The sequence below is a fragment of the Pteronotus mesoamericanus genome, unplaced genomic scaffold (genome assembly GCF_021234165.1).
Source record: "Pteronotus mesoamericanus isolate MK-2021 breed Mesoamerican mustached bat unplaced genomic scaffold, CSHL_Meso_final contig_246, whole genome shotgun sequence".
Taxonomy (NCBI): domain Eukaryota; kingdom Metazoa; phylum Chordata; class Mammalia; order Chiroptera; family Mormoopidae; genus Pteronotus; species Pteronotus mesoamericanus.
The window spans coordinates 359,602-385,436 of NW_026555104.1; the positions used below are offsets into that span (position 1 = coordinate 359,602).

At 44.4% G+C, this 25,835-nt stretch overlaps 1 protein-coding gene across 2 annotated transcripts in view; it reads right to left on the reverse strand.

Annotated features, from left to right (window-relative positions):
* ERN1 (endoplasmic reticulum to nucleus signaling 1) overlaps nt 1-25,835 on the reverse strand; it is a 77,799-nt gene that overhangs the window by 40,461 nt on the left and 11,503 nt on the right. For both annotated transcript variants that reach the window (XM_054573026.1, XM_054573025.1), the window contains exon 2: nt 11,691-11,811. In XM_054573026.1, the coding sequence (XP_054429001.1) occupies nt 11,691-11,811 (121 nt within the window). The remainder of the gene's footprint in view (nt 1-11,690; nt 11,812-25,835) is intronic.

Below are 25,835 nucleotides of genomic sequence, written 5' to 3' on the forward strand. Positions count from 1 at the left end.
TGAACATTTCTCATACCCCTATGGATGCAATATCCTTGATTCCTACGCTATGTAACCACTAATGGATTCATTGTGTTTGATCTAAAATTTCACAAATGGATTTCATACAGTAGGGTCTCTTTCTTTTGTGTCTGGCTTCTTTCTTCCTGCATCATGTTTTTGACATTCATTCATGTCGTTGCATGCATCATATTCTGTTCTCTTTCTATGGCAGAAGAGTACTCCATTGTATGGATAGATCACAATTAACTGTTGATGAACATTTGGGTATTTCTAGTTTTGGGCTGGAAAAATGCGAATGAAGCTGCTATAAATATTTGTGTACAAGTCTTTGTTTGGACCTGTATTTTCATTTCTGTTAGGAAAATACCTAGGAGTAGAAAGCCTAAGCCTTTATATACTATTTACGTTAGGCTTGACAGGAAACTGCCAAACAGTCCTCCAAAGTGGTAGTACTACTTCACAACTCCACCAGCAATTCACAAGTTACCCACAGTTTTTAAAATGTTGATTTCTAGGTTGTTCCCCAGGGAGCTGCTTCTGGAGGTAGGCTTGCATTTCTCCTACATGCTGGGCAATTCCGACCTGAGCCATCCTAGGAAATGGCTGCTCTGGATCCTCTGTTTTACCTTCTTGTCTTCTGTGCCTTTCGCAACTCACTGCCCTCTGGCCCCTACCCCTAGAATGAGATCAAAACTGCCACTGTCCAGTTTCAGTGACCGGATCAAACAAACGTTTGCAAGTCTTTCTCATTAGGTCTCCACATGGCTCCTGACAACATTCTCGCATGGAGTCCAGGACCCAGTCACGTTTCGAGCTGCTTACGGGGTATCTCAACCCCCCACCGTGTCATACCCCCGCCCCTGAACTGGCTCCTCCTTTGCAATCCCCCGATGGGCTGGTTGGCCCCACTTCCACCCAGTCACGCAATCCAGAAACCTGGCGTTGTCCTAGGCTCTCTCCTTTTCTTAATTCTAATCCTCTCCCATTCAACTAGATTCTGAGTTTTGGAAGACTGGGCATGTTAAACATTTCTCAAAATCTAAGCCCTCCTTCACCACTGCCAAAATCAGGCAGTCGCTGCTTCTCACTGGGGCTACATCGCAGCCTCCTAATCAGCTCCCTGTCTTGGATCTCTGCCCTTCAGACGTGCACCCCACCCGCTCTTGCTAGGGCTTGACAAAGGCCAATCTGTTCATGTCTTTCCTCCACATAAATCCTACAACGGCTCCCCTCTGCCTCGCAAACACTTTCCACGTCTGTGGCTCTTGTCAGAGGTTCCCAAACTCTGTTGGTTCGCAGCACCCTTTGGTGTCTTAGTAATTTTTTCAGAGGGCCTGAAGCCAAAAGAAATACCTAGTAGTTCCATTTATTAAGCAGTTAGCTCCAAGCAACTTTAGGGCCTGGCAACTTAAAAGCCACATGAAAAAAGTAATGCATGTAAATTGAAAGAAAAATGTCTATTTCATTTTTAACCATAATTACTTACTAATGGGATGTGTATAATTGTTGGGTGATGCACATATTCCAACTCTCGTGATCAGATGAGACACCACCGCCCTCCTTACCACTCCACACTGATGTTCACTTGGTATTTGAGTTTGTTACTGTGACTGCCAGAAACTCAGCTGGGCAAAGAACCATCACTGGAAGGACAAGCAACCCCATCTCATGTTGAAACTATAAACTACCTTGAGCACGGTGCCTGGCACTCGCGGAGCACTGCTGTTTCTCTCAAAAATTTGAAACAAGCTGCAGTATTTCTCTGAGTTGCCAGTGGCACCGGGGCCCCTCAGCATGGTTTGGGGACCACAGACGTAAGTGTTCAAGGCTCTGCACAGCTGGGGCCCAAATCTTCTCCATGGTTAACTTCCCATCACATCTCTGCCCAAAACTGCCCCCATGCTTTCATGTTGCTGTCTGTGCCTGCCCTTACCTGTCTCATTTCCATCAATCTAAATCTGCGTGGCCTTCAGGGTCAGTTCCAGTGCTCCCTCGTCCAGGAAATCAGAAGCTGACCACCCACTGCACTGGGTACGTTCCCATGATGCACTTACCATACTTCTCAAGGGACAGGTACTTAATTGCATGTGGTCTCTCTGGTTCTCAAATATCTGGCGACTGAACTGAATTTTAAGCACTTGGAAGATCAGGGACCCTCTATTTTGTTTATTGTGAGTATATACACAGAAAAGTACATAAAGCTTATTATGTGCAGTATAATGAATAATCAGAGTGAACTGAGTAACTGATGCCCAGGCTTTGCTCCCCTTACAAGTAGTAGATAATGTCTGCAGAATGGAAAAAAGATATTCAATAGTGTATATTCAATAGTGTATACAGACTAGTCATCCAAATAAGCTTTTTTTAAATAAAAAGGTCTTTTCCACATAGAAACCTACATGATAAAAGCTAAAAGAGCTGCCCAGGCATAGTTCTGTTTGTTCACTTACATTTAAAAATTACTTTAATTTATGGAAAAAATTGATATGGCCTTTTTAAAAAAAAATCCTCACCTAAGGATATGTTTATTGATTTTAGAAAGAGTGGAAGGGAAAGAGAGAGAGAAACATTAACCAGCTGCCTCCCGTAGGTGCCTCAGTTGGGGACAGAACCTGCAACCTAGGCGTGTGCCCTGACGGAATATCAAAATTGCAACCTTTTGGTGCACAGACGACACTCCAACCAAGCGAGCCATCAGGCCATGGAAAAACAAACAAACAAAAACAAACCCCAAAACCAAGAACAACCGAGATGTGGCCTTTATTTCCACATAATGGAGGCAGGGGAGGGGACCGCCACGTGTTGGTCATTACTGCAGCTTGCGTGCTGGTAGGAGGGTTTCATGACACTATTCTTTTTACTTTTGTGAATGTGGAATTTGTTCTAAAATGAAAAGTTAAAAAAAGAGAAGCTTAAAAAAGGGAAGTCCTTCCAATAGGTTGAAAAGAAAGACCTGTTCTTTCTGCTCTCACCTGTCGTGTAAGCCTGGACAGCCCGACCCTACCGTCCCACAGCGGTCGGAGACACTGCAGGGAGGCCCACCCGGGGCGTAGGAGGGCCCTGTCAGTACCGCTCCGGGCTTCCCTAAACAGGCTTCTCAGCATTGGTGAGGGTCTGGGGAAAACGGGGGTGATAAGTCGGCCAAACAGAAAACGGTCTCAGGTGAAGTCAACCAAAATTTAAATAATTGTTTCAAACTGGAGCTCGGGACTGTGGCCTCTCTCTGGAGGTAGCTCTGGGCGGACTTTTTCCACACAGGAAGAAATAAGATCCCTTTGATTACAGAAGCCACAAGAACAGGCTGCCCATTTGACTGGAGCTCAAGGAGCCACAGAAGATCATTATCTTCTCTTCCCCAGACGAGCACTGATATTTCTAGAACACCTGCTTCTCTTGTGGAATCCAGATGAGCACTGGTTGGACTGCTCTGCTCTTCCTACTAACATAAAATCACCTACGGACCCCTACACACCCGCTGTTTAAAACCAGCTTCTTCTCCGACTCCAAGCCTTCTCCAGGTACAACTAAGATGTCAGGCACAGGCAGGAATTTCCAAGCGAGCCCCTTCTAAGTGCACCTCTAGCAGGGATCTGAGATGTTCTGAGTTGGCCTTTATTATTGCAGGACCAAAAGACCACAAGTGAAGTCCCAGCTGTTCTGTGCTCCCTGTAATCCACTCCCATACCAAACATGCAAGAGCCTTGTCTTTCCCTCCCTTCCTGAGGAAGAGGACAACCCAACTATTAGTATGTGTTGAGATTTTCCACGCACACCCACACTTGTCAGCATCTACTTTCAGCTTGGTTCTCTGTTCTGTGCCATGTGGAACAAAGAAAGGAGCTTAGAAAGCTGGGTGGGGGGAACCCCCAAAACTGGCAGACACGATACAGTGTAAAATCAATGGTTGATTTTACACTGTATCGTGGTTGATGCCATCCCAGGATCTCCCAGGTGAGAGAAATCGGTGAGGGCTGGTGTGTTCTCAGGGGAGAAAGGCGCCATCAAAAAGGTTGGCCCACAGTGTGGGGATGACAAGATGACACGAGGGAAGAACCACCACCCCTTTGTGGGAATGAGGATGCAGGGTTGGCAAGTGTGACGTGTTCCTTCTTAAAACAGATAAGGCTGGACACAATGAACAGAGACCATGGAGAAGAAAGTCATGAGGACTCTGTGACGCGGTAAGGTGGGCACTGACCAGGAACTGACTGCAGGCTTCTGAGAAAAAGAGATGTGTGATCGAGTCCTCTGAACAAAGGTTAGACAAACAGAGAGCAAGGACTAAGCCAACGAGAAAAAGAAGGAATCACAAAGGGTAGTGAGGGAGGGGACTCAATCACCCCAGTCAGCCAGCCTGAGCCAGAGTGGGATGTGGGGTGGGGGACAAGGGAGGGTAGTCAGGGACTAAGAGGGGGAGGAAAAAATATCAACAAAACCAAGTCCTGATCAGAAAAAAATAAAGGGAAAGGAAGGAATGAGTTAAAGAGGGCAGAGAGATTTTAATCCTAGCAGACAGTGAAACTAGACTGGCTAGTCTGACTGCCATGAACAACAGCCATTTCCTCAAGAAAACGCTTAAGGTTCTAACACTGTTTCCTTAGAAAAATTATTGGTAGAAACAAGATCATTCATCCTCCCTTAATTCAAAACTCAAGTCTCCCAAATATGTTTCATGGGCTCAAGTGAACCAGTCAGGGAATAAATAGTTCTCCCCAATGGCAGCTCATCCCTCCCTCCAGAGGAAGGTACTTTCGGAATCCACACGTTACACTCCCATTAAAGTTGTTAGGTCCAAACTGGAAGGCAGGAAGTCTCCAACGTTTCTCAAAGTTCAGCTTGCAGGAGGAGAGCATTTTAAAATAGACATCCAATCAAAAGCTCCTCAAAATCCAGACCTCATCAGAACTGGGAGAGGATGTTACTAACAGGTTTTCTTGGAGATAACCTCTGCAAGTCACCAAATGTCATGTTTGACAAAGGTGACCACGGGGGAGATACCAAAGTAATCTAAAAGACTGCCCATACCACAGGCTGTCGGCTTCTACTAGGCCCTAATTCATCTTCACCCTGGCAGAGGTAACGCAGGCCTAAAAACACATCCTGAATGCTAGGATCAACTGTGAAGGGATTAAAGGAGGAGGATAAGCAATTCACGACTCTGACTTACAACCAAATGCCTCTCAGGATGTCCTAATGCCACGGAATTCATTCCTGAACCATGAGAGTGCCATCAAACCTTGCACAGCACCCCAAGACGAACAAAAGGATAAATAAGTCACAGCCAAGAAAGGCATTTTATTCATGTACTTCAGCATTCACAACAGGTTCTGACACCTACCAAGTAATGCAGCAAAGAATACCCACTGGAGCTGAAATCTGCGCTGCCGTGTGTGGCGCCTGTTGTCTAAGAGATGCCCTCCACTGTGGGAGCCATTGCTTTGAAGCAAATCCCAAGCCTGAGGGGGAGATGGGAACGAGGCTGCAGGCAAGACTGCGCACCGGCCGGTGACTGCCGAAGCTGAGTGATGGGGACATGAGGGTTCACTATATAATGATCTCTGTGTTTGCGTATGTTTAGAATCTCCCATGATAAAAAGTAAAATGCAGAGAGAGAGAGAGAGAGAGATGAAACACAGTTTCAAGATGTTCAAAAGCAGAAACAGGCTCTCCCATGTCCCTTCTGCTGAAACTTAATTTTCAGTCCTCCAAGACAATACAGAGCCAATAACCACTTTTATTGTGCTGAAGCAATGAGGCAGAAAGGTAGTGATGCATATCTTACGCCTAGAGAATTCCTTAAGAGAACACAGATTAGAACCATTAACGAAATGTCAACCTTTTTCACAGCTACCACCTCTCATGTTTCTCTCACGGCCCTGCATACAGAACTTGGCCTTTTCCACAGGAGCATGCATACGGCCTGAAGGACAGGAAAGCAGGCCACCTACAAAAAGTCGCAAAAGCCATCTGAAACTCAAGATTAGAAACTGGAACTGCAATCTAATGTGACAGTGGTACAAGTGACAGACAATGCATCCTGAGGAGACAAAGTCGTCTCATCTGTTTGTCAGGGCTCCTGACAGATGTCTGATCAGAAGGGTTCTGGGACCCGAGCTGGCATCAGGCGCCTCAGACATTTACCGAGCATCCCTGGCTGTCTAGAAACCTCACCTTCATGGAGTCAGAAATTCAGCAGGAAGACAAATGTAAACAAAAATTCCCAACACCAGCAGGCAGTGCCTCCAGAATCCCGACGGGCAAGGAGCTCATCCTGCTTCAGGAGTCAAGGAAGTGACCTGGGATGGGGGTCATAGCAGATGACCAGAAGTCTGTCCAACAGCGCAGGCTGCTGGTGGGGAGGCAGCAGACGCCAAGGCCTGAGGTCTCTGAGGCCTGGAGAGCAGCTGTGGATGCAACAAGGGGAACCTCCTGGGAGGAAAAGGAGTTGCGGCTGGAGAGGTGGGCAAGGGCGGATTCTGAAGGGCCCCGCAAGCGTACCAGGGAGCTCAGGCGTGACCCTGTGGGCCAGCGCTCCCCGAACTAAATGATGAAGGATCAGTTGTTGAAAATCACAGCCCATCACGGGCGATACTTACTCTCCCTTTTGTACTTCTCTCCTTGTGGACAGAAGCACAGGTAGGCAGACCACACTTGGAGCGGCCCTGCTACAGTCAACAGCAAGGGTGTTTCAGCAGGGGGTGCTGAGTCAGTCTCTTCAGAGGGCATTTAGAGGGCATGTCCGACATCAGTGTGGTCGGTGGATGGGAGGGTAAGACGGGCGACAGGGACCACAGTCAGGAAGCTGCCACATGAATCTGGGAAATGGATGGAGAGCCTGGCTAAGGCACTGGCCAGAGGAACAGGGAGGAGGAGTGGGACTTAGGAAACACTTGTCTGGTCTACATGGCAGGACTCAGTGACCAAGTAGCAGAGCATCACTCTGTTTTCCAGACTGGGTGGGCCATGCTGCCTGCACCGAGGGAAATGACAGCAAGAGGCACACAGCAAGAGAGGGAAGCTCATGCCGGAAGAGAGTTTTCCTCAAAGTTGAAATAAACTTTGTTCTGAACCTTCCCTCTAAGAATATTGGAGAAAATTAACCATTCAAGGGACATCTCAGGGGTCTGGGCCATCTGGTTGGGAAAGCAGCCATGTTGCCCAGTTAGCATATTTTTGTGATTACAAAAGTATGGTTCTAATCTAGTCCTCCGTGCCTTGGAGGGGATGGAAGTAGCGTTGCTAAAGAGTTACCTGCAGTTTGATGAAGATTTGATTGTCAAAAATCAGCATTAACTGCTATTTCAGGTTGAGTGCAAGAAGCCATAACCAGCGCCGGCAATAACAGAGAAAGTCCTTTCGACCCCGGCGAGCCAAAGCAAGCTTTGTAAAATGAATCTAACAGAAAGCATGACAGCAACATTCTCCGTTTGTATTTGGGATGAAAGTGCAGAAATAAAACATACTCAACCATCTTCACTGGTAAAATTTCAGAGACAGACAGTGTTTACAGTTACAAAATCACAGCAGAAAGATCACACCTAACTTAAAGTGTCAGAACTCAAATAAGTTTCTAAAAACAAATAAAACTCATTTTCTGTACTAGGTACAGCTTGCCATGATGGTGTAAGAAACCTCCATTTCTGGGAACAGCAACACATGTTTGGGTGAGGAACAAAAGTACCTGCCAAAACCACTCTGGAAAGAAAAAAAAAAAACCACTCCCAGTTTGTTGGCCCCTGAAATAAGTAAACAGTTAGGAAACCATGACATGGAGTAACAGATATATATGCTGCAGAACCCCAGTTTGATGAATTAAAGGTGTCTGTTTGCATCAGCAAGTTCTGACGCAGGCCCAAGCCCACAGCCCCCCGCGCCTGGGCTGAGGCAGTGGCCTCCGCCTCGCCTCCTGCTTCCTCCTGGCCCCCTCAGTTCAACCTGAATGCAGCACCTGCATATCCTGCAGAGCAGGGGCCGGGCATCTCCCTCAGCTCCGGCTGCCATGACAAAGCACCACAGCCTGGGTGGCTCCAACAACAGAGAGTTATTTCCCACAGTTCTGCAGCCTAGAAGTCGGAGACCAGGTGTCAGCGTGGTTGGATTCTTGTGAAAGCCCCTCCCTGGCTTGCAGGGCCGTGTCTTCCCTGTGTTCTCACATGGTGCACAGCACAAGAGCTCTGGTCTCTTTTTCTTCTCATAAAGGCACTACTCCCATCATGGGGGGCCCTCCCTCATGAACTCATCTAAACCAAATCACCTCCAAAAAGCTCTACCTCCAAATACCACTGTATTGGGGGATAAGGCTTCAATATATGAATTTAGGGGCAGGGGAGGGAGACATGTCACATAACACCAGGGCACATCGCTCCTTTTGAAACCAATGTCCTCAAAAATGCCAATGTCCTCACCCCAGCCACCGGGAGCTATACCAGGTCTTCACAGGACAGTCACTGATGGCCCAGCCATGCTCAGGAAGTCTACAAGGGCATTTCTGGGTGGGCACAGGAACTGGAGGAGGGTGTGAGAGGGCACTAACGGGGGGTGGGGGGTGGGACAGGCAGGAATGCCAGGCAGCCCTGCCCAGCCAAAGATCACCCCATATCTGCAGGCTGTTCTGATGTTCTGCCAGACATTTATACGGGTCAAAAATTTTTAGTAACTACCTGAGCCTACAACTTAACTGCTTTACATAAAAAGACAAAAGCACTTTTTCTGCATAATTTTATACAACTGAATTTCTTCAGAAAGTGACTACTGTCTAAGTCAGGTAAGGCTGTACCTTTGTTTGGAACGTTATCAAGAATTGCTCACCATGCTGGAAATCCGGTTGCCAGAGGTTTCTGGTACCCCAGCCTGCATTTCTATCAGTCTGCCCTGTGCTTGCTCATCGGCTCAGTGTCAGTAGAGATCAGTCCGTGTCTAAGCATTACATGTTAAGTTACATATGTATGACTAAAAACTACTCGCCTATTATTTCAGTTTGCCAACTGAGCAATATACATATTTCTTTTTAAAACTGTGAGTGTATGTAGGTTAGTGTCTATAAATCTCATTCAAAGACAGTAGTGAGGGCATTTTTATCATAAACATTATGTAAAAGCAGCGCAGCATTATGTCCCTACATGACTGGCTCTCTGCCATGCCAAGCACACGCCTACCTATGCCCCCCTGCAGGGCCTTCGGCCTGAAGACTCCCTCCCCTCCTTGACTCTTACTCAAGTGACGCCTTCTCAGTGGGGCTGGCCCTGTTTAAATCGCAGCCCCACCTCACCCCCAACCCTGGCGACCTGGCACCCCCTCCTCCATTTCTCCGCTTTATTTTTCTCCATGGCTCTCAGCACTGCTACGTCATTTACTCCCTTATCTGTTTCCCCATTAGAATTCAAGTTCTGTGAAGGAAAGGACTTTTTCTATTTCCTTCATTTATGTCCTCAGGGCCTAGAACAGTATCTGGATACTTTTATAATCTATTTGGTATTAATGGTTTACAAATACCAATTCTGAAATCTCTAGTTATAATTCCAAGTTTACAATTGACTAAAGGCTTGGGGTCTCCACACATTTCCATCTGTAATCTTCGCACAGGAATATATATATCGAGGCTGGGAGTGTGTGTGTGTGTGTGTGTGTGTGTGTGTGTGTGTGTGTGTACATACACACACATATACATACATACATACATACCGGTAGCCAGGGCTGCATTTCATTAAAATAATCCAGTTTATTCTCATAAAAACAATGAGATTTACAATATATTGAATATTCCTTGAAATCATTAGAACTTAATTGGATTTCTCTAAATCTTCCTTTGCATCTTTTAACTCCTCTCTGCTCTGCCTAAACCCGCTACCTGCTTTGCTCCCTTCCAGGCCTCCTCCCGACTGAAATCCAATTCCCCCACCAAGGCAGGCTCAGCTCTGCCACCCCAGCTGCAGGAAGCCTTTCCTGCCCCCCTCCCACCAGCAGCTCCCGGGACCTCTCTGACACGGTTACAACATGCTCTGTGTCGAAGTTCTTTGTATTTGTCACTTCTCCCCACCAGACTGTGGGCTCCTTGAGGGCAAGGACTATCTTTTTCTTCTTTGTGCCCCCACAGTGTCTTTCACAGACCAGCTTCTGTAAACACGTGTTAAGTTAAAAAAGAGGTGAATGCTTTAAGCTCTAAGCTACTGGAGAGAAAAGATTGATTCTTATGTTTGGCCAAGGAAGAAACAAGACAGGACACAGTTTTGCCGGATACAGCTGAGGCTACTTCTAGAAACTAAGACTTTGAGACAACCAATTTAAAGTGATACATACAGGGAAAAGCAGAGCAGAACAATGAAGTGGCTTGGGGGCAAACATGCCCTGCCTAGGAATGCTGACACTGACGGGCCAGCCCTAATACAACAGTAGAAATGTGTATCGTAATCCTTTTGTACCTTGTTGATTTCCATCTTTGGACAAAATCAGAACTTACGAAATTTAAACAACTCTGTTTTTGTTTTAAAAACATTAAAAGGCTTAAACATGAAGGACAGACAGTACAGACAATAACATTCTGTAATGCAATGGCAAAACCCAGCTCTACCCTCTTCTTGTGGCCACTGACTCCTGAGACCTGGTCCTTTCTGTTGCTTAAAGTTCTTGCTGCTCCACGCAGGGCCCAGACAGGTCAGGCAGGGCAGTCTCTGGGACCCCAGCTGCCACCCTCTATGGATGGTAATGAGGCTTGCTGCTGAACTGACGAGATGACGTGTGACCGTCTGACAGAGGCCCATATTTTCCCATCTAAAATACTATTTTGGAACATTTTATTAAGGAAGGGAAAACACTTGCTGTGCTCATGAAAATAATGAGTCACAGATTAGGGACGGAAGAGAACATGTTGCTCAGACCCTCATCCAGGACCAAATGAGAATCATTACTGGACAGAATAATAGAGACGACACGGAAAGCCACAAATCCTGGGATTTGCATGGGCTTTACCTGTGAAGATTACTTTGGAAATCGAATACAATCGCCCAGCTGGAGAACTCACTCTGCTATCACCAGGAAGATGAGACCATAAAATGGAAGGGTGGGAGATTACTCAATGAGAAGCAAGCTCAGTCTTTTACTTCCTTCCATGTAAAGAACCAGTAAAGTGGCTAACTTGGATGAATGTCAAATCTTACAGCCCTCAATTACTGCAGCCTCTATAAAAACAAATGAGTCATTTGAGGTTAGAGAAGATAGCTTCTTATAATTATGATGACAAGATTGTAATAATTAGAGCTTAACAAAAAACGTAATGCAGCATGTCTTTTTGTAAAGACCAAGCCAGAACTATTAATAGAAAAGCCTAGAACCATTTAAACATAAAATGTGGTAAATGGTGATGGAAGGAGACAGCCAGGGGTGGTGAACATACAATGCAATATACAGATGATGTGTTATAGAACCGTACAGCTGAAACCTATATAATTTTATTAACCAATATCACCCCAATAAATTCAATTAAAAAAAGAGTACCTCTTTAACTCACGCACTCAGCGGATAATCACAATTGAAACTGTAAACAAATCTTTGAGCCCTGTCCTCTCCTTGACTCCATTATTCCTTTTTATTTTATTAAATGACATACAGCTCTTTTTCTCTTTTTCTGGAATATGTTTCCTTGGAAGCAGCTGAGCAAATGTCCATGATACCCAGGACTAGATCCAAATTACCTTCTTTTAAAGTCCATTTGATGGAGCCTGTCCTCTTGCTCACAGCATGCAAACTTCCATCCAGGGTTGAGACAAACAGCAAGGTTTCAGGAAGCGTCACTGTGCTGGCCCTTGCAAAAATCTGCAACAAGATGGGGCAGAACCTTCATGGTCAATGTGATTCTTGGCCTTGGCTGTGTCCCACCACAGACTCATCCCCTCCCCCTTGAAAATTTCCCAAATCCACCGTCTTAAGAGATGAAGAAACTGCGGTTGGAGAGCCAAAGTTCCCCTCAAGGGCACCTATTTAGGAAACAACTGAGTCAGACGAGAACCCAGGTCACCTTATCCTAATTGGCAACCCTGCCTGCAGACAGACAGGATTATGACCCAACATGACAAGGACAGGAATTTTGAAATAATCCATTGAAACAGAGGTAGAAAGTATACTCAACTTTCTAACTGACTTCCTCCTCTTAGTTATACTTCACTTTCTAAAACTGGGCCATCTTGTAAGACTCCATGATAAAGACGAACGCCAACATGCCCGCATACACCCATACCCACTTACGAAATGTTAGAGAGCAGAGAACTAGAGGAAAATGTTTGAAGCAAAATAGGAAAAACAGTTCTCATTCTATAAGGAGTTTATGTATTAATAAAACACCAAGATTTCAAAGAGACACGTTATCAAAGAAAATGAATAACATAATCCAAATTACTCCTCACTTATACTCAAAATACAATTTAAATCGAAATGTATTTTTTGTTAAAATACATACAGTATTTTATGTGTTTTAAATATATTGTAAAATTTTTTTAAGGAAATAGCTAAAGACAGTGAAATTCACTTTCTCATCCGTTGCTGGTAGCAATGAAAATTGTAAGTTAGCACAGTCTTTCTGGAAAGCATAAAAATGCTCATATTTTGGTCCTATAATTCTACCTCTATATCCTAAAGAAATAATTACAGACATTAAGAAAGTTCTGTGTATAATGATACTCATTACATCTCATTTATAAAGAACAGCAAAACAAAAAACTAGAAAGATCCAAATTTCCAATAATATCTAAATGGCTGAAATAAATTATGACCCAATTAAACATTATGTAATCATTAAAACAGTATGTGGAAAAATCTACTACAATATAGAAAAATACTTATATACATTATCACATTAAAAATATAGAATCCAGTTTGATGTACAATAGTTATAATCACACTGAACAAATCTTTTTGGTCTGCCTGTCCTGCAGCTTTGTCAGGAATTAATTGCACCTCTGTCTGCACAGTTTCCCTGGGAGCAGCCTGTTCGCGCGCATGCATGAGCGCAAGTGACTGTCTGTGCGCTGCACACGTGTGCAGGTGATAGCTGGTAAGGTTTCCTAGGAACATGCTTTTGAGGTACGTGCCCTTTCAGCAATGCCACCTTGTAATGAGACTGTCTCTTCCTTTGTCATTATACTGTCCATAAATTAACTGGTTCCTGCAGGTGTTGAATTAAAAACTGGCCAACTTGCTTATGCTGAGACAGTTTGAACTTGGGCACAAATGCTATTATAAAAAGATGGCTGGCATTTAGCACTAAATCTAAAAGATTGGGTGGCTACTTGTGCATGGGAGTCTGACTCCAAAATACCTGGTCATTCTTGGTAAGAGCCAGGATGATGCCCAGTTAATCCCTTAAAAGGGAAAGCCCAGGGGCTCCCTCCAGGACAGTCTGCGGTGGCAGGACAAACACTCCAGGCCCTGCATTCCTTTTCCATGGCAGAGACCAACTGGCAGAGGGGGCGATGCCACTGCCAGAACCTGGCTCATCCTACCTCCTCGTGGGCCTGGCCCGCAGCGGGAGAAGATCCGCCGTTACTTTGTCCAGGGCCAGGGCCCACTCACCTGGAATGGGAGACACAATAGCAAGCTTCATCTCTGCCTGCTGAGTCTGTCCTCTGGATAAAGCCTCGAACCTGAGGAGGAGGAATCTGCTTTTAATTCTACCTTTGGCCCTAGGAAGTCAGTTTTTAGTTAGACTGGCTGGGAGAACAGAAGCCTTGGACGTGGTGCCTGCCCTAGCCGGGAATCCAGAGATTATGCATACCAACTGTTTTGGGGGTACTTAAAATTATTTTAGGCCACAGGGTATAGGTGATGACAGGCCTCACCTGGACCTGTTCACACCTGAACCAGAGGCGGGCGTGCTGCCTGGAGCACCTGGCCTGGAGAACAGTGGCCCAATGACAGGACCACTGAGGCTGCAGCTGACCTGGACTTAGGGCTGCCTCCCCTTGAGAAGGGGGTGAGTTTGCAGCTTGATGTGAGATTGTCGGGATTATGTTAGGTCGGGGCAGTTTGGGGATGGAATAAATGAAAAGGGAAGACGCATGCATGCCTGGGGGCCAAGAGATGGAAATCCCTGCTAAGCACCCTCCCTCCCCCCACCTATCAAACAGTTACCCCAGCAACTGCCATTTTGTACACTAGGTCTCAGGATCACACAAGAATTGGGTTGAGCTCTTTAGATGGATGAAGTGGTAAGAAATTAAACTTGGGAGATTTCAGTGAATATGTTTTCCTCCAAGTGGCAAACAACTGGGCGAGAGAGAAAGACAAAGGCAGAAACGGAGAGAAGAAGCCTGAGAAGAAACACAGCTGAAAGACTGGGAGATTGCAGCCCGGCTCCCACTGATCCTCATGCCTGGCCAAGATCCTGTCCTTGGGCTCAGAGACGCCCAATCCTTTCAATAAATTCCCTCCTCGCTCAGGTTTGCTGGAACTAGGTTTCTGTCACTCACAACGTGTGCAGTCCTAACACACACACTCACACACACACACACACACACACACACACACACACAGAGTGCAAATGTAAATGGATACATATACAAAAAAAAGATGAAAAATATTGTAAAATTATAGCAATAGCTTTTTCCTCCTCTATTTTCTAAATTTTCTGTAATAGGATAATATATTCTGCAGTGGTTTTTTCATAAGGTAGAAAGAAAGGATCTGGACAAATAAGCAGGTGGGAGAGAAACTGGAATTTAAAGGCACATCAGTGAGCTCCTAAGTCCCAGGTGAAGCGCTTTCCATCTCAGGATATTAGGCAACTCGGCCACCTTGGATCATTGGTATCCGCTAAACAAGGAACCAAAGTTTAGAACACAGGGGCCTCCTGGTAAGATGGTGCACTTCCCAAAATAGAAGAGTTCTGTTGTTGTTATTAAAGCCTACAGCACAATGATAATAAACTAAATGTCAAGTACATCGTATCACAGTATTAATATTAAAAAGGGTTAACAGTTAATAAAATATACTGGTGCTGCTTCACTACTAGTGTGGAAACAAAAGCCAGCTGCCTGTCTGAGCAGCCTGGAAACCACAGGAAGTGCAATTGTCTATGGTTGGTTGGTGAATTGAAATAAAACACTAATCACCTAACACAGTTTTTAAAATATCTCAAAAATACCACGTTGGGCTAGACACTGAATTTAGCAGCTGAGAATGCTTGACAATTAATCACAACATCCACAATGACATCAGAAACCCTGTCACAACTGACAGATTTTTCCCTTCTTTGAAGACTCTCAGCCATTTCAAATCAGAATGGCCAGCGAGCCACTGTGAACAGTATTGTTCTCTCAGAAGGCAAATTCATATTGCAGAATTTCTGGCTCTTTACTCCTGGCATTTTTTAAAGCATGCAAATGCCTGCCTTCAAATACAGTTGCTAAAACTAACACGAATTAAGCTTCGATGTGCCTTTTGCAGTACCGAGCACAGCTGAGAGCTGCGTATACCTGAACGCCTGAAAGCATGCTTCACAGCAGTGAACTTGCACATTCCCTTCACCCATTTCGGTGGTCAGTGCCCCCTTTTCTCTACGGCAGATGGAATGGCAATAGGCCCTACAGTTTATACACACTAGTTTCCAGGGAGCTGGAAAAATGGAAAGAAAATGCTGATTCTGCGGATGTACTTCAAGTAGACTACCTGGAATCTGACTCATTTTTCAAACTAGTGGGATATTTATTCCTGGCTTTGACGGTGACTTCTACGAAGCTGTCACAGTTAACACTGGAGAGGGGATAAGAATGGCAGTGGTGAGTAATCTGTTCGAGCCTAAAACTAGACATCCGTTAGCTAACGGGTCTTTGTGGAAGTCTGACATACTGCATCTCGCACAAAGTGGCCCTGAGATAATTCTGGAAACGTCCAGCCTGAGGACCATGAAGTTGGCTTTTCAGAGCAGATGATGCCGGGGAGGTGGCTGCTGGTCACACCAGCTTTTTCCCCTGGGGCTGACTGAGTGCTGACTAAGGCGGTCCTCCCGCCCGGCCAGCTCAGCCAGGGCTTCCCCGAGAGCCCCTCCCGCTCCAGCGCTGCATCCCCCTGTTCCATGCTCTGATTATAAAACAGGGCTTCACAAAGTCCAGCGACTACCCCGGTTCTTAACATGCACCACTCACTTTGCCTTCACTGCAAAGACCTGGAAACAACTTCCAGCTGTTTACACAGATGATTAAAAGGTGGGCTGCTGACAGTTTCATTCTCTAATATCCTAAACTCAGCTAATTGTTAGTTGCTCTTGCATTAATTAACTCCTTATATTTCAGGTAAGAAAAAAATCTTTTCTAAAAAGAGTTCTGAAATAACTGTTTAGAAAAAGTCTTCAGTAAAGAGAATGATGGACACAGGGACAGGGATGTGTTTAAGCAGCACAAACACAAATGCAACAGCCTCTAACAAAACCCCACCCATTTCCAACCAGTACTTGGGGCTGCTGAGGCCAGGAAGCGGCTCACCGGTGGCAGGAGGAAGCCACCAGCAAAGCCCCAGGGCTTGGTTTCGCTGCCACAGGTCACTGAAGGGACTGTTCATTTCCACTCACCCTCTGCGTGTTGAGGAAGAGCAGCAGGGAGACACACTGCCAGCTCCTCTAAGATTCGGGACACAGGAAAGGCCAGGGTTCCTCATCAGGGTTCTCAGAAATGCTGCATTTTCCAAAGAAACGCAAGTCTTAATTTTCAGACTCACATTTCAAGAAACAGTTCACAGGCTAATTGACCACCTAATAACAAGGGTCAGAAATCAGGTTAATAAAAATAGCACAGCCCAGGTCGATGTGGCTCGGTTGGTTGGAGCGTCGTCCTGTAACCAAAAGGTTGTGGGTTCAACTCCCAATCGGGGTACGTGCCTAGGTTGCAGGTTCAATCCCTGGTCAGGGTGCCTGCGATTCCTAGCCCAGGCATGTGAGGGATGCAACCAATCGATGCTTCTCTTTCACATTGATGTTTCTCTCTCTCCCTTTCTCTTTCCCTTCCCCTCTCTCTAAAGGCAATGAAAAAAAAAATGTCCTCAGGTAAGGAAAAAAAAAAAAAAGCACAGAACTTTCATCTCGAAGTCAGTGTGAAGAAGTGGAGTCGTGCACATATATCTCATACCCGGCTTTCCAGAGGGATCTATACCTTATGAGTGTTGCAGTATCAGTTCTATTTACAAAAGTGGTGCACCCTACCCCCACAAAAAGGCATAGACGCACATACAGAGGACCCACCCTGGAAACAGAAGAGCCATACACTTCTCAGGCGGCGTACAGATGGATCAAGTCAAACCCAACCATACAGCTCCAAAAGTTACATTTACATGACAACACTGCAGTGCTAGTTTAGTATAATAAGTAAAAATAGTTAAAATAAAAATCTTTAATGTGAATCTCTTCCCTTTTCTACCTTCACTCCAACAGACCACAACTTCTATAACAACATTAGAATACAATAATCTGGCTGATAAAATGGTTTTGGTTTTGGTTTTTCATTTTAGGAATACTGCACTGATTTCCAGGATTTGTTTTTTTTAAATAATTTTTTCTACACTTCTTGGATTATTGTTATATGGCATAATTCTAACTTCAGTTTTATTTATTTAAGGTTAAGAAAACATTCCTCTAAAATAAACAAGAAATCTATCAAGGATATTGGTATGTTCCCATAGAATAGCTGTCATTGCACAATGCAGTGTGGGCCTAAATTCCTGGAACCTACCACCTGCCGCCAGCACCCAGCCTGCCTTCCGCCGCGTTGGGCTCCTTGCCAGGGCCCAAACCCACTAGACAGCCGGCCTCAGAGGGAAAGGGAAGTTAAAGTGACTTGAAGTTCATTTTGGTTAACAAATACTACACATTAAGGTGTTATAGGTAAGACCTAAAACAGGTATGCAAGTGAGGGAAGGATTATGTAAGAATGATTTCCAAGAAATTTTGTTTTACTGCTTAGAACACAATAGAGGAATTAAAGCTGCATGTCACCAAATGTGGAATAATAGACTTCAAATGGATTAGAGTGTGCTAAGGAAGCAGAGCTTGTAATTATTAACTTGGCAATAATGCTCAGAAGTGAGAAGGGCATTGTTCTGCTGGCTTTCATTAGTGAAAGCCTCAGGATGGATGAGCTGATTTTAAGAGATATAAGTAAAACATTTTCTGGTGTGCCATAGTGGGACAACAGGCTATAGGGCTGCATACACACGCGCGCGTGCACACACACACACACACACACACACGTCCACTTGCACAGTAATATGTCAATTCAGCAGGAGTACCTCAAAATAGTGTTCTGTAATATAGTCCTTGGCAGGCACTAAATGGTATTTAAAAAAAGGAAATGTGTGTCTACAATTTTTCTATTTGCAACAATAGTATCTACTTCAGATTATAAACTCCAACAAAGCCTAGGTATTTGCAAATCTGGCTGCTTTACAAAAGTATCCAGCAAAGTGCTGTCATTCTAATGCCATTTGATCACATGGTAGAAGACTGTGCCCAGTGATGGCCCAAAAGCCATCTAGAATTCACCAAAGTTGTTAAGACTAAAATCATTGCCCAGTAAATGCCAGCACACGCCCATTATGTAAAGATCTCTTGTTGAGAAATAGAGCCCACATGACTATAAGCCTCATACTGATCAGGAGAGTAGGCTAAACACATAGCTCCCAAAGGCTTACTTTTGATGGTTTCTTATGTGAAGGCCTGATTAGACAGATACAAAAAAGATTTTTATTCTAATCAAACCCTGCTCCCCAACCCTGAACTCATTTACACACCTGATCCAACAGTAAAGTCCTCTCTTCCAATTATGGAGATGTTTATGTAGCCATCTGTACGTACACAGTGACATAGAAAACTCATTCTGTCTTGTCTTCTGACTACAGAATTGGGATAAAGATTAAAGGACATATAAAGAGCTTCCCAGACAAGAAAAAGCTGAAGGAGTTCATCACCATCAAACCAGTATTACTTGAAATTTTAAAGGGTCTTTTTTAAGAAGAAGAAGAAGAAAAATATGAACAATAAAATGGCAATAAATACATATCTATTAACAACTGAATCTAAAACACAAAATAAACAAGCAAAACAAAGATAGACTCATGGATTCAGAGAACATTTTGATGGTTGCCAAATGGGTTGGGGTTGGGGGTTGGGGTTTGGAGGGATGGGTGAAAAAGGTGAAGGGACTAAGAGTACAAATTGTTTGTTACAGAATAGTCATGGGGATGTAAAGTACAGCATAGGGAATACAGTCAACAATATTCTAATAACTATGTACGGTGTCAGATGGTACAAGATTTATTAGGATGATCACTTAGTAAGTTATATAATGTCTAATCACTGGGGTGTACACCTGAAACTAATATAATATTGTATGTCAATTGTAATTGAGATATTAAAATGATTAGAAAAATTATAAGGTTGCCCTGGCCGGGTGGCTCAGTTGGCTGGAGCATTGTCCTGATGCACCAGGGTTGCAGGTTGAACTCTTGCGGGCCCACGCTAGTGTTGACCAGTGATGCTTGGAGAGGTAGAACAACAAAAGTCAATGTTTCTCACTTTGTCTTACAAATCAATTTTTTAAAACCTTTAAAAAATAAAAATAATTTTAAAATCCTGGTAAAAGGAAGCTGAAAAAAAAAGGAGAAAGAATTAAAACACTGATGATATTAATAGACTTTTATTTGTGCCTATGTTTTAACAATTTCAATCTAATACAGAATTATTCCAAATTCTGTTATACTTCATTTACTTAAGTGTAAATCAGCAATAATCCATCAACCCAATACTGGTGCCTTCTAACCAGCCTATCAGCTGTTATGTTTTCTGGACATTAAGTCAATAAAGGTAACCATGACATTTACTTTGGATGGGAGTCAAGTGTCTGGTTGGGATGCAGTAAAGGGCAAGGCCTAACTGAACAGCTCTGTGTGGTTTCCAAACTAAGCAACTGAGAGAGTTAAACTAGTATTTGTGGCAATTCTTGTATGTGGTGTAATTAACCACCACCTAAGGCAGTTACAATTCTTCAGTTTACGCTACTCCTCTAAAGGGTCTGATAAAAGGTTCCTCATAAGTCCACTTTATTCCTGAGCACAAATGTATACTAATTTCACAACAGTGAATATATTTCCCCCACTGGTTTTGGAGCTCCAGGCTGTTTCTGAGTCCAAGTATCTAGCTCTTCTATTTGTCTTCATGGTCCCTCTGCCATCAACTTATATTGACACCATGGGAGTAGGAAATATATTTGGGCATGAAAGGTGCTCCGTGGTCAAAGAAGCAAGACCAGTGCTTAGGGTGGGATCAAATCTCTAAGAGTGTTATAGGTATGAAAATCAAAACTCGAGCTTTCACAATCATTTAGTGGTTGAGATTTAGAATGTGAGTATCATCACTACTATGTTGTTGTCTTCACTAAAAGGCAACAGCAGCAATTCAGGTCCTGCAAAAACTGGGAAATCTATTGGGCTCACTGACCTTAATGGAACAGCAGCATCGTCAACAAACTAAATTAATAAAGGTCTGACTTTGGTCAAAAATTCCTAAGGAAACTACCAGCCTTACAAGAAGCCAGATTTGATCCATTCAAGTACATATTATTCATCCGCAGTTAAACCCACTAAATCTTCTTGTGAAAACCCCAAGGGAAAAAATAACATACCAAATTTTTCAGTACTAATAATAGCAATTAATCAGAAAACATCAATTTTGTTTTTTACTCTCAGGGATTTCTTTTCAGGGGAGAGGAACAGAAGGGGTCAAGTAAAAAGTGCATAAATGTTCTAGTTAAATAGAAACTATCTACAAACAACTGTATTTATGACATAATTGCTATCTACACTTGCCAGATGTTGCCAAGCTGTATAAGAGAAGGCGAGTTTATGCAGTATACCTCTAGTTGAGATACCTGGCCGGACGGACTTCCCCTCACCAGAATCCCCATTGTTTGAAGTCCATTTGAGGATTATCTACTTCTCCACAGGCCCAGTCCACCATACTGCCTTCCCGTCGCCAATTAGCTGGATGGTCATTAAGTCCATATGGCTCCATACACCACAGATCAAACAGTAGGGCTTTTTACAACCTCTGGGATATGTAATTTTAGAGATAAAAAGAGCTGAAGAGATCACCTTACCCAACCCCCTCATTTCACAGGAAAAGAAGTCAAGGCCCAGAGACGTGAAGTGACTTGCCCAAGGCACCACAGAGAGTTAACTGTAGAAAAAGGACTGGATCCAAGGTCTCCGCCTTTCCATCTGGTCCTTTGCCCGCTACACCACACTGTAATTTAGATACTTTAAATCATGGTTCTCTGAGAACCAGTAGGTTAAATTACTTCAGGCCTGGAGCTCCCCTCTGAATCCTGCTGGTGCGGATGGAGAACAGAACTCTGCCCAGCAATGGGGGCGGCGGGCAGCGGGGGGAGGGGAGGCTCTTTCGGATGAGGTCAAAATGTAAACTGCAGATGCTACACAGACAACCAATATACCAAAAGGCACACTGCAAATTATACAGGGTGGGGTCTTTAAAAAAATATTCTGGGTAAAAATTCCTGAGATCCCGCTGTAGATCTAAGTGGGTGGGAATAATACCATAGAAAGTCAAAGGTCAGAGCCTCAGCCACCATAAAAAAATTCCTGCAATACACATTTATTCAGCCCAGTTCTAATGGTTTAAAAAAAAAAAAATGCTCTTTGATGATGATGATGCTATAGTAGCCTCTGCCAACTCCTTTGACGAAGAAAATCATTCTTTCAATGCCAATGCCAAGGAAACACACATTACTGATTAGCACAGGACAACTCCTTTGAACAGCAAGGGCCATTTTAATGACCAGACATACATGGATGAGCCTCGCATCTTGTCATGACTGCTTCCCTTAGCAGGATAGATGCTCACAAAAAAAAAGGAAGGAAATGCGGATCTGAATATGGACTTTTTCAAGTAGAAAAAAAATCTTATGCCACCAGACTGCCACAATTTCACCACGGGCTCCTAGTTCCTAGGCCCCCCTGAGAGGCCAATGCAAACAGCTCTGTGCAGCTCTCAACAGTCAGGCAGAGATAGGAAAGCATAAGAAACTGCTGGGAAGACTGTGCCGGCCCAACCAAACCTAGAGTGCGACGACTACGGGCTGCGAGCGCGAGAGAAGCAAGAGGACTGGCCGAGACCAAGCTCCACTGCTTCCTCCAGCTTATCAAGGGGGAGGCAGGAAACAGAAGCAGGAAGGAATGCCCAAAAAGGAGATAGCATGCCTTTGGATTCGAGAAAGAAGCCCTTCCAGTCATCCAGGAGAATGGAACTCTCTCCTGAGAAAGGGGAAAGGGCTACCCAGGGCAGGGGTGGAGGAGGGGACACGCTTTTAGAGGACACACACTCTGTAGCCAACAGGCCCCATTTCCCAGGGATCGCTCCTCCTTAAGTCACCATCCTGGTAGACGTCTGCCTGGTCTGGAGGTCATCCAATCTCACTGCCAGTATCTCCAGGGCAGAAAAGTGGCTTGCAAGGGCATCTGAATTGTGGGGCAAGGTGGCTAAGCTTCCTAGTCTGTTTTCTCTTTTGAAAACAGCAACACCTTTTCAACTGCTAAGGAAGCAAAATAAATATTGATATTTCGAAAGAGAAGAATTATTTAAGTATCAGGGAAGATCATTTTATTGAAGAAATTGATAGGGGCCAAAGATAGCATTGGAAAGCAAACACACTCAAAAACCTGACTATCCACTCTGACTCAGATCTCAATGGCTCCTCATCTCCTCCCCTCATGGGCGGACAGCAGTAATAGAACATCTGGTGCTGCCTATCTGGGACAATGAAGAAAAGGTTAAACTATGCTTGGTTTGTGGTGTTTAAGAGGGAAGAAGAATTTTTAAGAAGAAGGAGGAAGAAGTATATAACTGCTGAAAAGATTTCTTACCAAACTACACTTTACATCCTGGGATTGTATGTGATTCTCTGAAAGTGCAGTTATGTAGTATCCCTCATTTTCTGATGCTGCTGAACAATGAACATGTTTGTTAAGCTTTAATGGAGTGCCTGGGCGATATAACATGGTGGTTAGAAGGGCAGACTCTGGAGCCAGACCACCCTGGCCATCACCTTGGCTTTCTCAGCCATAAAATGGGGATAATACTACTACTTCTGAAGGTCGTTGGGAGATTTAAATGAGTTAATATACGTAAAGCTCTCAGAACAGTGCTTAGTAGACAGCGAGTGCCAAAAGTGTTAGTTATTGTGATGATTAATCAAGAACTGTGTAAGACACTGGGATCTAATCATACCAGAGATCTGATTCCTGCCTTTGTGGAGCTTACAGTGTAATAAGGGACCACAGGAGTTAAATAACCTGACAAAGAGAATGACAAATTGCAGTAAATGCTATAAAAGAGACGTACAGGGAAACATGAGAGCAAAACAAGGGAAGTCAATCTGCTCTTGTGTTAGTTGGGGCACATGGGATCACAGTGTCAAAGTTTTCCTGAAGGTCTGGCATTTGAGTTATGGTCTATAGGAAGGGGGAGGAAAGGGAAGAGTTTCCTGGCAGAGGGAACAGTCTGTGCAAAGCCCCTGAGACTGAAGAAAATTGACTGTGTTTGAGGACAGAGTGGGCCAGCGGTGCTGGGGAGGCAAAGCAGGGAGGGCAATGGGACAAGGTGGGGCTGGGAAAGCAGGCAGAGGCCAAGCATGTGCTCATACACAGTGGGCCACAAAATTCAGAATCCTCTTTACATGCCTTATTTGTTGCCTATGCAGCTTACAGGAAGAGAAGGAAGACATGCTGTCCGTACGGGTGCAAAGCAAACCTGGAGGAAACAAATGCTCCCCTAGGGTGAAGTTTGATACGCAAAACACAATCAGTGTTCATACCCGAGGTGAGCCTTCTCTGGTGTTTTATTTTATACCAGCATTAAACTGATGCTGCTTAGGCAGTTTACAGCTAAGTATGAGCATCACAGCAAACCTCCACAGGAAAGTTTAATAACAACACTGTTGGGATGAAGTATGGCCTACAAAACAATGCAAGGTCTCTTGCTTTGAGCCCCCTTCTTCCTGAGGGACTTCTCTGACCAGCGCCCATGCAGGGATCAGAAAGCTCCCTCTGGAGGCCCAACGAGTGAGACATGCCCCCCCGCCAAGTCTTTTCACTGCCGGAACCTGCAGTCAGTTCCAGGCTATTTTTGCTACAGCAGGCAGAAATCGCAGGGATTCTAACCCTATTGAACAGGGTACGTCACTGGATCACAGCCTGTTACTAAAGCACGCTGACAAGGATATGAAGTTTTTATCAATCTCTTCCAGGCACTCCCTGTGGCAGACCTCTTCCTGTTGGCTGACTCCTCCATGTCCGACTTACTTGCTAGTTCACTTATTACAACCCCACTCCCAGAGCTGCACTCTCTCTTCTAACCTATAGATGCACAGAAAGTAGGATCCTATTATGCATGTATGTGGGTACTGGAGCCCCAGGGCCTACACCACGCGGGCCTTCAAGGAGCTTACCATCTAGCAGAGAAATAGTGCGACAGCAGGGGAAAGACGGCAGGTTCCAGGGCCATGGCTCCTGAAGGCTGACCTGGCACCATGCCCAGCCCTGCCCAGAGCAATTCCCTACAATTCTAAGCCCACACCTCCCTGCTCGGGCCTGCTTCTCACTCCTTGGCCTAAAATCCAAAGTTCTATCCCCACAAGCCTGGCAGATGCTCAACAGGCGTGTTAGGGGTGAAGGGAGCTGAAAGAATATGAGACCGGGCACAGGAATATGTGTTCTGGCTCAGGCTCCGGGCAAGCCAATAACGTTCTCCTGGATTCAGTAACTCATCCTATAAAGTAAGAACACTGGGCTGGACATGCCTTTTAGCCCAGAAGTGTGATGATCCATGATTTATCAGGCCCTCATCTCTCCTCAGGCTCTGGGGTAGATTCTTCTTCCCCTAACCAATCAAAACATGCCAAACCCATCTGAAAGTGTGAGCAAGCTTAGGAGTCTGCTGCCTTTGAATGTAGTCTTCCCCAATCCTGGTCTTTCAACATCTCGGTGTCTCCATTTATCTCAAATTATTGCAACACTGGCGATTAGTAATAATCTGATTCACTTTAAGGTTCAGGATGGGGAAAAGAAATACCATAGAAATCAACCAATATTATATGGAAGGAGGTAGGTGACTTTCAAGGACAGAGGCTATAGGCTCTAAACGCAACCATCTCCCAGCCTGAAAGGGAGAGCTCTACTCTTCTCCAAACCAAGGTCAGATAAGTGATTGAACTTTACCCAGGTACCAAAAGCCCCAGAGATTTCTAAGTACTGAACCATCAGATCAAGATAACTTAGGGCTGGTTTTAGAAGCAACGGTGGTTTGGTTCCCAGTCAGTTGAATATAAAAACTACAGATAAACTTGTTCTTAATCTCTATGTGTAAAGGAAACCGTTTGTTTCTTTGCAAAACCAGACCACAGCAAGTGGGAAATGAACGCTAACAGACCTACAGGATAAGGCCATGATTGTTCAGAAGTAAGAGATTCCCCGAAACTGGCTTTATATCTCTTATGCAGCATTTGAATTTATCTTCTGGAGATCTTATATATACTTCCACAATGGAAAAAATGATTTAATTTTGTTTGTCATACACACACACACAGAGCAGGTCCTCAAATAATGCTGTTTTGTGGTAACACTGATGAGATGCCATAGGAACTTAACTCTTGTTCATATCAGTTGTTATGGTAAAACTGGTTTCGTTATTCATAGTATCACTAGAGTCGCAGAACCTAGTGACAGTGTTAAGTGAGGACTTGCTGTATATACCACATGTGTATTTAGGAGCAGAGCTGCCACAAAAATCA